The sequence below is a fragment of the Pleurodeles waltl genome, chromosome 5 (assembly GCF_031143425.1).
Source record: "Pleurodeles waltl isolate 20211129_DDA chromosome 5, aPleWal1.hap1.20221129, whole genome shotgun sequence".
Taxonomy (NCBI): Eukaryota; Metazoa; Chordata; class Amphibia; order Caudata; family Salamandridae; genus Pleurodeles; species Pleurodeles waltl.
Window position 1 is genome coordinate 129,052,940 of NC_090444.1, and position 13,231 is coordinate 129,066,170.

The 13,231-nt window shown below is 43.1% G+C and overlaps 1 protein-coding gene across 1 annotated transcript in view; it reads left to right on the forward strand.

Moving 5' to 3' along the window:
* Positions 1–13,231, forward strand: part of LOC138297005 (atypical kinase COQ8A, mitochondrial-like) — a 229,689-nt gene that overhangs the window by 78,462 nt on the left and 137,996 nt on the right. Inside the window, exon 2 of the mRNA XM_069236522.1 lies at positions 2,336–2,535. Within this exon, the coding sequence (XP_069092623.1) occupies positions 2,359–2,535 (177 nt within the window). The 5' untranslated portion in view covers positions 2,336–2,358. The remainder of the gene's footprint in view (positions 1–2,335; positions 2,536–13,231) is intronic.

Below are 13,231 nucleotides of genomic sequence, written 5' to 3' on the forward strand. Positions count from 1 at the left end.
AGCATACTAGATAAATGCCTAACACATGTTGTGGATTGAATGGCGGCCAACAGCCTTAAACTAATGCAAACAAAACAGAAGTGATGGTAGCTGAAAACAACCCTACTAGGTGGCTGGATCTGAACTGGCCTACTGGGCAGCCAACCCACACTGAAGGAAGAGCTCAAAAGCCTCGGAATTTGGGTTGACGATGGGAACACAAGTGAAGACAGTGGCTGCTACATGTTTTGGCCTTCTTAAGACGCTAAGAAAAGTACTGAAATGGCTGCCAAAGTTGTCACAGAGAGTGGTGATCCAGGGCTTAATCAATTCCAGTTTAGACTGCGGGAATTTTCTATACTTGGGACGCCGAAGAACAATTATAAATATACTACAGATAGTACAAAATGCGGCTATCCGAACAGTGCTAAAAATACCTAAATCTTAAGCTGTGACTGCTGCTAGGATGTCCTTACACTGGCTTTCTGTTCATAAAAAGATTCAATTTAAAGCACTTTTCTTGGAGCATAGAGCTGTCCATGGCGAAGGGTCCAGACTTCACCCGCCAAGACCACTGCACTCATCAAGTTCGTACCTCTTGGCAGTGCCAATCATTTCGAAAGTTGGAGCACGCAGTCACTCATATTCTTATACTGTTTGCAAGATCTAGAATACACTCCTCCTCCAAATTAGGTGGATGGATCAGAATTGAATTTTAGGAAAATACTAAAAACTTTTCTTTGTGAATGACAGCCAGTGGCGTTTTTAACCTGAGGTTTAGCGGTGAGAAGCCAGTCGGGTAGCCTTGCACTTTATAAAACTCTGAGACTAGACTAGAAATGTATAGCTTTCCGGATCCACCAGTGGTTTCACACCCATTTCCACCACTAACTGGAAGGAGGCTGAAAGCACAAAAAATAGGACAAATGGGCTATGTCCCAGTAAAGTGCAAAATGTGGTTTTATGATTCAAATCTGCCTGTTCCTGAAAGCTGGGATGGTCATTTTAGCACCCCAAACCCTTGGTTGATGCCTTTTGCATGGAAAAAAACAACTATTTCTTCCACAGCACGTTTTTTGCCATTTTTCACAAGAACTCAAAATGTAGCTATATTTTGCCCATTTTCTCGGTCCCTTTCAGGGGAATCCACAGACCCTGCCTAACTTTGGAATTCCTTGGATGTTGGGGGAAAAGGTATGCACGTTTGGTGTGGATACCTTATGTGGAGAAAAAGTTATGGGGGCATAAGCGCAGACTATCCCAAATACAAGGGGTTGAAGAAATGATCAAATACCTCAAACACTGTGAATCGGCGCAAATATTAGTCAGGATGTCATCATGGACTGCATGAAGGGTTACTCAAAACGAGACAGTCAATTTTTCTGTTTGTTTTTAAAAAAAAATGGAAACAGTAATTATTTTTTTTTTTTTTTTTTTCCAAATGTGTTTATGGGTAGGAATTTGAACTTTAATTCTATTAAGATACCACTTGAAGAGGCTTCCGGTTTGCATAGTGATAGACGCAAGGCGCAGCTTGTTCGACGGGGAAATTCAGCATTAACAGGGTATTATCCCTCATAATATGCTGGCCCTGCAAATGTCCTTTATATAAACAGGACCATCCATTTTTGCCACTCTGGGCTTCGTTGTCTATTCTCTTGGTTTTCTTCCAGAAGTCTTTCGGAGCGCGCATGCGTCTAAAGTTCGTGACCTACAGAAGGATAGGAATGCAATAGTTTGTTAGGTCTGGCATAACACAGCAACTGTGAGCTGTCTTTAACGATTCTCTAAATCGAACATGTGGCCTTCGGCACCTCCTAACCGAGTATTTCTCGGTCACCTCATGTTGTTGGCTGTTTCGTGTATCGTTCCACCTCTTGTAGAGCGCTTTTCTTGCAATCCATGCACAATATTGTACATCTCAGAAACATGCGGACTTTTCAGTTCACAGTCTATCTTATAGATGCATTGTATACAGTAAGCATTTTTTTTCCTTTTGTTCCTCTTACTGCAGCAGGTTGTTGGTTGTGTTAGTTGGGGCTCAAATACATGCAAGACTTCCATTGTATTTTAGTAATACCTTGAGTGCTTTTGAAGGCTGGGTATGGTAATACTAGCCATATTAACACCATCATATTCTGTAATTTGCATTACTGTGTTTGCTTCTCGTAAATGTATCTTTTTGTTTGAAGTTTAATATCTTCCATAATTTTCTCTTTATGCATTGGTTGAATAAATGCTTGCATTTTATGTCTGCATTCTCCATTCAAAGGCATTTGTGTACAGTTTGTATAACCCGGTCATGTTTACTTCCTCTTCTCTTACCTCCGGTTCTTTGTATCCATCCCTCCTACAGGAAGGCACAGAAGAACATCCACCATGGCGAGTGATGCCGTCATGCTTCTAAGGGGCCTTGCGAAGCTCAGTAAAGCAGTCGTGGAAGCCCAGACCGGACAGATCAGCAATGCAGTGTTCGGGGGACAAGCTTTTGCCGTGGCACGGAACTGGCAGGTGGCCGCGGAGACTCGTTTCAGCTCGGCCATTGGAAAAATGCAGGTAAAAGCAGGCTTGGTTTTCTTCTCCCTCCTTGGATGTAACTTCCTCTAAGAAAATAGGTGAGTGGGTTCTATCAAGGGAAATGGTGTGCGAGCTTCCCCACCTGCTACAATCGCGGAGTGTTGTGTTAAAGTTGTGTTAGACTTAGAAGTCAAGATGTTCACCACCTGCTTCTTCAGCTGTAAGAGATCAGGGGGTTTCTCAAGGCTTACCTGGGCATATATGTATTTAGGCACATGCTCCCTGTTTCTCATTACTTGGAATCGTCGCTATTTATCTAATTCATAGTAGAAGATTGTTAGTTTGCAGTGAGTACGTTGCCTATTAGTTCTTAGAACAGAATCGATTTCACAAGCTATTCATCCCTACTGACACTGCGTTGCTCTCAATGGCCATAATACCCCCTGCAACATACAACCGAGAGTGCTTACACCTCTACGTGGGATGTGTTGCACCTTATTCATGAGTATTGTAGCATTCAAGAGCTGGAGATGTGCTCACCTTTGTAGAGCTGGGGAACATAGCCCTGGTACTTTGCAATGGGTAATGCACTGTTACTGTGCTGGTAAGTTTCATCCCCTTGTTCACATCTGTGATGGGGGATTTATATCTGGTGTGCAATTCTAATCCTCTTCACACTTGAAGCCGATAGTACTGATCGTTAATCAAAGCGAGTAGTCCTGTATAGCCTTTGGTGATGGCCTGCTAGCATTATTATTTCTAAAGTGGTGCCAGTAGCGTTGGATGCAGGTGGGTTTGAGTATTGAGGACTGGGAGGGTTGGTTTTGAGGCGAGGAAGGCAAACCTTAAGTTACACTGCAAGCTGCAGAGCTGTCAGTCCATCTTGCATGCTATGTGAAATGCCCCCGATAGCAAGCAAATTCTAAAATTGTGTGCGAAACTGAAGTGTCAGTAAAGAGTAGATGTACATTTAGAGTCTCACTCCAACTTGGTGTTCTCCATTCAAATCTCTGGACCTCCTAGCCCCATTAATACTGCTGTAAAAGCAGCACAATGCATTGTTCACACTCAAGAAAGCCAGTCGCTTACTATCACCTGAAGGATGAGCGGTCCTCGTGTTGCCAGTTATCACTGAGGAAGATTACGAAGCATGGCGCAACTTTAGTGTGTAAAAATAGCATCTCTAAATGCTGCAACACCTCTCTGGAGCAAGAAGCATCAGCCAGAAAACCTAGCTTGCAGTGCGCTTCTCTGGTGTAGCTTGAAGCAGTGGTGAAGTTCAGACTGTTCGCCCGGTTACTGATATTTGTGTGTATAGTAGTACAGGCTTGTAGAATAACTATCTTGAACTTGTATTTCTACTATGGCTGTGATATTGTTCTATTGTGGTCATTTGTTCATGCTAACATTTTAATTGTCCTAGTTGTACGTTTTTGGAATGATTAGGAACTCTGTTTGGGTTTCTGATGCTTAAATATCAGGAGGTGATTGCTGTTGTTTTCCGTCCGCCTTCATTCTGATGTTTGCCTTTTCTATTCTGTTCCGTTAATAAACCTTCTAATGATAACAAACCCCTGCATTCATTTATCAAAAAGTAAAAGGTACCAGTTACCATCGGTGATTAGACTGATTTACACCAAGTGTTTGGTGAAGTTGGAATCTAACCGTAGCTGAGCCTCTGTAATACGAGTAAGCTGTCCCTTCCAGTAAGTGGGGTTGAAAAAGTGCATACTTCCAGAGACTTAAGGGAAAGAACCATTTTTTTAGGTCGAGCGCGAAAGCGTTTTGGGCTGTTGTAAGTATTGTGGGCTCTTAACCACGCCCACTGCACACTCATCACTATCACTCGTTCATGCTCTTGCCTTTCAAAAATCCTTTTTATCATTGGTACATGCTTTACGTTTGTCCCTCCTTGGAGGGGGGGGGACTTATTTTTCCTTTTGTTTCTCTCCTTCGCTCTCACACTCATGACGGCCGTGGCGCTTTGAATCATCCCACTTCTGTCAACTGTTTTACTTTTCATTTTCAGTTTGTGGCAAGAAAACTCCGGTTACAAATTGATAACGCTAATAGCTCTAACTCAAGCAGACGCGAGACCCGTTGCATTGCAGATGCTTTTCACACTCTTCTTACCAGTGCATTCAGTGCTGCTTAAGTTAGGTCAGACGAGGGCCCTTGAGATCATAACCTTATGCATCAATAGCTGCGGGCTTTCTTCCTTGAACAGTCTGTACATCTCTACGTACTTATACTTACTTACCTACGTACTTAAAATCTTGTTTACTGCGATGTTACTATGTGGACATCACCAGGCACCCATTGGTGAAGGGTAGTTTTGCAGTGAGTTATTGAGAGCCCTTTAAGTTACGACAGTTAATAAAACCTGTAGATGTCTGTTGTTAAAAAGTGTTTGATCTATTTGGTGGCTTAACACACCTCAGCACAGATCACCCATCACCGCTCCGGAGGAAGGCTGTCTGCATTATGTGGCCAGAGAGGAATCGGAGAAGGCTTCGGTTTCTCCAAGCCGCTGTCCATTTGGCATGGTTACTGCTAAAAAGCGCTCTTCATGTCTAAAGTTATATGCAAAGATGCTAACGATTACAGCGGCTGCAGTGGCTTGCACATTTAGATGAAGAGTATGGCTTAAGGACTGAGCTAAACTGTAAACTTCGTACTTGTATAGCGCACTACTCACCCGTTAGGGTCTCAAGGCGCTGTATGCATACCTCCTGGCTTTTCCCTGTGAGATGCCCACGCCTGGGCAAAATCCAAGGTGAAGCCAGGCATCCCAGCGCTATTGGGACCGTTGTGGAGATTAAGCAAGCTATTGCCTAGAGTTACAGAGTGGGACCCATGAATTAGATTAGGCACCGATGCGAGAATTATCAGGTCCGAGGAAATTGAGCACAAGACCCGCCGAGGCAGGAATTGAACCCTGGTCCCGGGCCAGATTTCTGCATCAGGGTCTGCCGCTCTAACCATTGAGCCACACTTCTCCACCTACAGTAACAGAACCTATGTTTGAATTATACACTTCGCGCTCACCAAGCTAACGCCCTCCTACCTATGGGTGTCATGTGAGTGACCGGACAGAGCCGTCAATCAAAACTATATATCAAACAGATGCTAGCACACCTGTGTAGTACTATTGGAATAGTTCGCTCATTAATGGTCATAACACAAGAAATACAGTTTTCGGTGGGTTTATTCACTCGTACCCATATGTCAGCATAACAAGCGGATTATTGCCACGAAAACAGCGAACACGTGTTTCAGCCACAAAGACTTTCTCAAGGCTTTACATAGTCAATAATATCAAGTGTTACATAGCCCTTTGTTGATAGTAGTCACAAGCTAAAGTAGTTTTTATCCCTAAACGAGCAGTAATTCAAGTGGGCAGGGGAATGGGGAATGACCTTCCCATGCTTTAGTAGTTTGCTATATACAGTTCCCATACTTTTTATTTAAAAAAACAACTGATGTGAACAGTTGAGTTGTCACAGTTTGACCCGGGGTGGGGGTGGGGGGGTTGGGGGGGAGAAGGGGCTCTTTTACAAAGTGACGGAAGGGAGGGGCAGCTACAGAAGAACCAGGCCTTCTCTCCAGGGTACCCGTTACCTGAAAAATATAAATCGGTGTAATTAATCAGCAAATATAAAGACTATTCGGAGGCCGTATATGCTTTAATCGATAGAATAATTCCTTCTAATGGAACCTAATAAGAAAGGATTACACTAGGCACAAGGAGCACTGAAACCACTGTAAACATTAAAACAAAATAATTTTCCACATTTTGCGACAGCCTATTTACACTCTGTGCAACCTATCCTGTGTAATATATTTTTTTCAACGAACTACTTACTTTTAAATAGTGCTTTGTCATAAACTTGGACCAGTTAGCTCTATAAATACACAACACTTTTTCCCCAGCACACCAACAAGGGTTCAAATCCTTGACCATCTGGCTGCACCCTTAAACTACTTATGCGATTTATTAACCAGCCAAGCTGGACTAACAGAAAAATGAATTCCCCACAGATCATTTAGAGTTGTATTTATATTTCATATAAGGAGTGTGCATTATATTTTATATGCACTCACCTGTAGGTGAAAGGCCATGAAAAAAGCTACAGAATATGTTGCTGTTTATAGCTGTATCCCTGACCCCCGCTTCTCCAACACTCACTGACCGTGCCCCATCGTACCCAGGATCACAGTTCCTATACTTTTATTTATGCGTTTGGACCACCTCCAGTGAGACTGGGGGCACCAAGGGGAAGATAATATAGGGTTAAGTATCGGACTGCTCTTCTCAAGGGGATAAAATAGGATGAATTGATTCCACCAAATCATTTAGTAAAATCCATGAGTAGGTGTGTGCGTAGTCTATTCCACCTGAGTCACTGTTGCCGATTATAGTCACAGAATTATCCATTTCTGTGCAAAGATGTTAGTGGCTTGCATTTATAGGTTTGAAGTGTATGACGCCAGCGAGATTCATGGCGAATGTATTGGAACCAATACTTAAGAGTCGTCAATGGTACAGGTCCCTTTGTTTCGGAACATGGCAGCGGCATCTGAAAAATGGGTGCTGCAGTGAGAAAATGGTGGTTTTAATTTCACTAGAAGGCATTTGTGAGATGCTTCATTATATATGCGTATGCACGTTCGATCTGCACGTATACGAACATCAAACCTATTGATTTTGCCAGTGCTTGCTTTTAATTATTTTCGTTCTGTGGTGCACCAGATAATCTGCGCTGAAAAGCAGCGAGTGAAGCAAAAACAGGATAAACAGGAATGTTTTAAGAAAAAGCAGGATCGGTGAAAGTCAAATCTGGTGCCAAATCTTCCATTTCTTACAGATGTGACTTAATGTTTGAAATGTCCGATGCGATGTGGGGCTGCGAGGGGATGGCTGAGAGGAACCCCACCTAGTTTTCCACTTTGCATCTCTTTATTGCCATATTTTGCTCCGTTTGGATATTATTTTCCCTCCCACACTGGTTAGAAGAGTTGCCAGCAGCTTATGAAACTGTTGATGTCTTTGTTCACTTCATCAAAACAGCGCTCTAGGCATGTGCGAGATGTTTTTTGTTTATTGCCTTCATTTAATGAGGCGCACGTCCCACTGCCTAACACTGGGCTACTGTTTGCCTCCTCTGTGAGCTGCATTGTCTTTTCACTTTGCTTTCTTTATTCCTACTCAGTTCTGCCGCTGGCCACCCCACTCTGCCACGTTCTCCAACTCCCCCCCGCCAACCCCTCCCCTTAGGGTCGAGCTTGCGATAGCATGCGCTAGTGCATGCATATTGCAAGACGCTCTTGTATTTAGAAAAGGACTTGGAGCCAGTCTTTTGCTTATTTGTTGGTTTGCGGTCTCTTCTTCACTACCTTGCGGTTGGTTGGTCTGCTGACATATCATCATTTCCATTCCTGTCCGTGGAGCAGGAACCAAGCACGGATTGATTCAGCGTAATCAGTGCTGCCTGCTGCTCATGACGTGATTAAGGTACCGTTTTGTTCTCATCAGCTTCTAGTGTCCTGCAAACAGAAGGCACATGATTGGCAAAAATTTGCTCAGCAGGACAACCAAAATCGCAAAATTGTATTTTCTACAGTTAACTTTTTATTTTATTTTTGCCATGTCTACTTTTCACACTTTGCACTGGTGTTTTTTGTTTTTGCTCGTGGGCAATGTTCTCAAAAGAAGACTATTATCTTGTTCTAAAAATTGCAATGCAATATTGTTTCTATCTTATGTGTAATTTTTGAAACTATGCTTTAACACAATTGTGCAGTACGCCCCAGTCCACCCCACTCCAATGCAAACCACTCACCTCAATCCACTCCAGTCCTCCCAACCCACTCCGATGTGCCCCACCCCAGTCCAAAACAATCTGCCCTACTCCATTCCAAAACAGTCTGCCTCACTCAAATCCAAAACAAGTTGCCCACTCCAATCTAAAATGTCTGCCTCACCCCCAATCTGCCCCACTACAATCCAAACCAGTCTGCCACACTCCACTCCTGTCCTGACCAGTCTGCCCTGCTCCACTCCTGTCTACCCACCCCGCGCCAATCCTCTGCAGTCCACCCTGCTCTGTTCCAATCCACCCCACTGCATTCCACTCCAGTCCAGAATCTACCAACTCCACTCGAATCTACCACCGCACATTCCACCCCACTTCAATCCACCCTACCACACCCATCCCAATCCACTCCACCCTACCACACCCACCCCAATCCACTCCACCCTAGTCCCATCACTTCAGCCCAATCTACCCAACCCAATCCACCTCACCTCATTTCGGTCCACACCACTCTACCTCAGTCCATTCCAACCCACTCCACCCTATTCCACCCCACTATGTTCTGCCACAGAAAAATGGACTCTCCTCCTCAGTAGGACTCTACTCTTCCCCCCCCCCCCCACTCCACGCTGACACTACCTCCCCCCACCTACTCCATTCTACCACACTCTACTCCCCCTCACCACTCAACAGCACTCCACATCACTGACTTTTAGCTGTGCCAGATAGCAGCCACACGGATGTACAGCATGGCAAACACATTGCCATAGCCAATAACTCTTGAATAGGCGAGACCTATTGGCTTTGCAACTGCTTGTTTTGTAAGTTGCTTTTTATTTTTTATTTTTTTTTTTTGGAACAGTTTTTATTTGTTCCCCCTCTTTTCAGAAATTGTTGCTTTGAAAAAAATATTGACATAGCCAATAGGTCTTGCCTATGGGAGAGCTATTGGCTTTGTCAATGTTTTAGCAATGTGATACACCAGTGTGGCTACTGTTCAGCATGGCTAAAAGTTAGTGGCATAGGGTGAAGTAGGTGGGGTAGTTTGGGTACAGTGGCATAGGGTACATTGGTGTGGTATGTAAGAGTAGAATGGAGTTTTGTAGAATGGTGTGGCGTGCCATAGAGTGTAATAGTGTTGTAGAATGGTGTGGCATTTTATAGAGTCGTAAAGTAGAGGGGCAGAAAGTGCAGTACAGTGCTGTGGAGTATGCATGGTGTGGTAGCATACTCCCATTAGACAACCCACTTTCACTTGAAATGACTATTGCATTTGCACGGACATACAGTATTGCTGCACACAAATGATACTGTGTGGAAATGTCATCACCTAGTGTATTGATGTGTTTTGATTGTATTCAGATTTGTTTTTACTAACGGGAAGGAGGCTGAAAGCACAAAAAAAGGACAAATGTATTACAAAAAACGTAATTTATACTTTCCTAATGCTGATATGTTCTGAAATATCAGCACTGTTCATTTCTTTGTGTGGTATAAAAAAACCTTAATTTCACAGCAAGATTGTTGCATTAATTCTCTCACTTTGAAGTCACAGCTTCGTTCTCTATCAGAAGACAGAGCCTGGCATTTGACCTCTGTCTTTGAATGCACATGCGTGACAAGATAACAACAAGATTTAAAGGTCTGCATACAGAAAACAAGACCTCCAAAGGATACAGAATACAAGCAATGCTTTGCCTGATGGACAAACTAAAGCTGGACAGCCTAAAACAAATAAAACCAGCCAATAGAAAGCAGGCAAATGTGAGTTACTAACCACAAACCCAGTGGTCAGCAATGGGTGGATTGTATTCCCAGGGAAGCTTTCAGAATGCCCGTAAGATGTTGTTGGCAAACCAGACAGCTGTGCTGTGTGGTAGGCTTCGACTTAAAAATTAGCATTTCTGATTCTGTCGAGCAGACTTATTTTCAGTATGAAGATGTACACCTTCAGATTGCGGCCTCTGCTCAAGGCATAACAACTGTTGATAGTTTGTATATTTTTTGACAAAATGCATTTTTTTTCTTCTCCTGGTCATATCCCAATTTCTAACGTGAAAGAGACCAGGCAATAGTGTGTAACGAATCACTGAGTTCTTAACTTCTGGCTCGATTTCAGATGCGTCTGAGATAAATTATGTTATGATAGAATTCGAGGAGGACATAATTTCAATTATGGAAATGCTGTGCAAGAAAAGGTGCCCATATAACCTTGCTTATCAGTATGTCATTTTGACTAGTGCACTGTAAATAAAATGAGGATTATTTTGATCCTCTGTAATCTCGGGCCCAAGCTAGCCTGCTACAACAACCACAGTGGGTTCTGTACTTTATGATGCCAAAGATGACACCGTATGTCTTGTGTGTTGCCTTGTGTATTTTGACAGGCCGGTCCCTCCCTTTTCAGTATTTCATTTACCTCTTCAGTGGCGGACATTTCGTACATATATTCTCAGTCTGGAATGAATAACCTTCCATTTTGGGCCTCCCTGGTTCACAGTGCATCAGACCTACAAACGTATTACTTTACCTCCTGTCTGTGTGTGCTGCCATATAAATATTATTCTTTGCCAGAAGCTATGGGTGACAGAAAACTAGTTTTGATCCAAATCTGTATTTCTGCATTTCAATTGGTCTAAAGAATTTCTCTCCATCTTCAGGTTCTCGAGGCTCCTGAATTCTTTGCTGCCACTCAACCTGCTCCTTCCCTTTGGGTACAGACTCCATGACTGCTAGTCTGACAACCACATAGACCATTGGTGATGCCACTCTTTGTTTGGGAATGGCTCTTAAGAAGATCAGAAGCAGACATCAATCTGTGTGGTTGAGCAGTGGGTAGAGGATTTTGCCCAGGATTCAGTTTAGTTGTCCACTGGGTCAAATGCGTGCTTGACAAAAATGTTGCAGCCAGCTTTAAAACTGGACTTTCCAACTCGAGGTGTAACCCCATTTTGAGGGAAACTGCCTACCTCGGTCTCCACCATGGCTATGTTCTGATAATTGTGATGACAGTGTGTGATTCTAGTCTGGAAAGTGGGCCACTTCAGCCCGCACAGATGTCAGGAGGCTGCTACTGGTTCTCCCTTGTAAAGTGTTTTAGGATGTCCTCTGCCTTCGCGTGTGGGAGCATTTATAAATCCGCTTGTATGTTTTGTAGCAGTGAGTTAAGAGTCTACTAGTGAGTGCACACATCCATTGAACCCACATGTATTTCGTGCCCAAAATGGTTATCTTGGAGATCTGAGCAGGACGGTGGTTGTCCGTTCCCTTTTCCCTTGACCAGAGAAACAACAGTAGAGACAAAACTCTTCTGCCCCGGAATTCCACTGCTGTCACATCTCCATTGCACTGGGAGCGAGCCCAGCCCCCAAAATGAGCCACATATGAATCCAACCTGGGGTTGTCAGATCTGGTCTCAGTGTGGTCGCTAAACAGGGACCCTCCTTAATCTGGCCAGCAGTGTAATGCTGCTCCACAATTGGAGGAGCTCTCAAGCTTATGAATGAAGCAGACCCTATGGTATTTTATTAAAATCCACCTAAAAACTAGGGCACAAGCCTTGCTAGTCAGTATTTCGACTCTCATTGTTGCCTTGGCCCTTAAGAGGCCTTCACACCAGTGTAGAAAAGTGGACCCAAGATGAGGGGTTGTATGTCTGCCAAGGATGCAGCATGTAGCATTGTGAAGGATAACCAGTGTGAGAGAGATACGCACACAGTTTATGGTTTTCAGTAAGCTGGTAGTCTTGAATAGCTACGCAGGTCCGTTTTTGGTATTTATGTTCATAGTCCACTTAGCTGATTACTGTACTGGGTTGTCCATTCTGAGCTATTTCGTTTACATTTGTGGTCCTCCGCAGGCGTAGGTTAAAGAGTCGTGGTAGAGAAATCTGCTTTTCTGGACTTTAATATTAGAGCGTCATTGTGAAATTCCAAGAAATGGCCAAAGTATGTTGCTAGTCAGGACCCGCAGTGTTGGGCAAAATTAGATTCCTCTGTTGGCTAGAGGTATTTGGCTGATCTCTTTAGTTTTCTGTGCATGTTCAGTTGGATGTGTGGTTTATTGCTGTGTACTGGTACTGAGCGATGTATAGGACCCTTAGCAGTTTTGTCTTATGTGAATGTAAGTGCCAAACAGTAAAAGAATTATTAAGCAGCCGGTATGAACTACAATTCACTGTCTGCCTGCTAAGTTTTTTGGTATTGGTTTTAGTGTGTTATATTGTAATTGTATTGTTGGGCTTTTATGATGGGCATCACTTGCGTTAGGTCCCCTGGGTTAGTGTGTGTTTTTGGGTAGTTATTGTTGTGTATTGAGATTAGTCTTGAACTCTAAACTTTCCTTAAGTGGGAGATGGAGATAAGGCAATTTCATACTTTTGGTGGCAGTATTGATAGATGAGCTACTTGAGATTAGGTATTGCTAGGGTGCACAATATGACTGTTAAAGGTAAGATTGTGATCTTGAAAATAAGGTGTGGGCAGTTTGCAGCGATACAATAGTAAGAATTAAGGAAGCGTGCATGTGATTTAGAGTAGGCTATACTCTGAGCGATGACCTGCAGAGGATGGCAAGAAGGAGTGAGTAATTTGAAAGAAAAAGGAGAGTTGAGATTTGGAAGTTTCAAGTAAGTTATTTTTTATACAGGATTTTTAAGAATATCGGCCAGGCTTTTGTGTTCGTATGCAAACCTGTAGAAAGAAATAACGTAATTTGCATGTCTTGCAAAATCATTGTAGGCAGTGAACACCACTGCGTGTACACACCATCAGCCGTGGGAAAGTAGAACTAAAATAAATATTTTAAAATAAATATTGTTAAATTTTTCCATAAAATCTGAAGAAAGGAAAACAAAATAAGAATGTTGTACCTTAAATGTTTGTGCTACAGATGCACCTGCCCTTTCCCTCAGATCACGT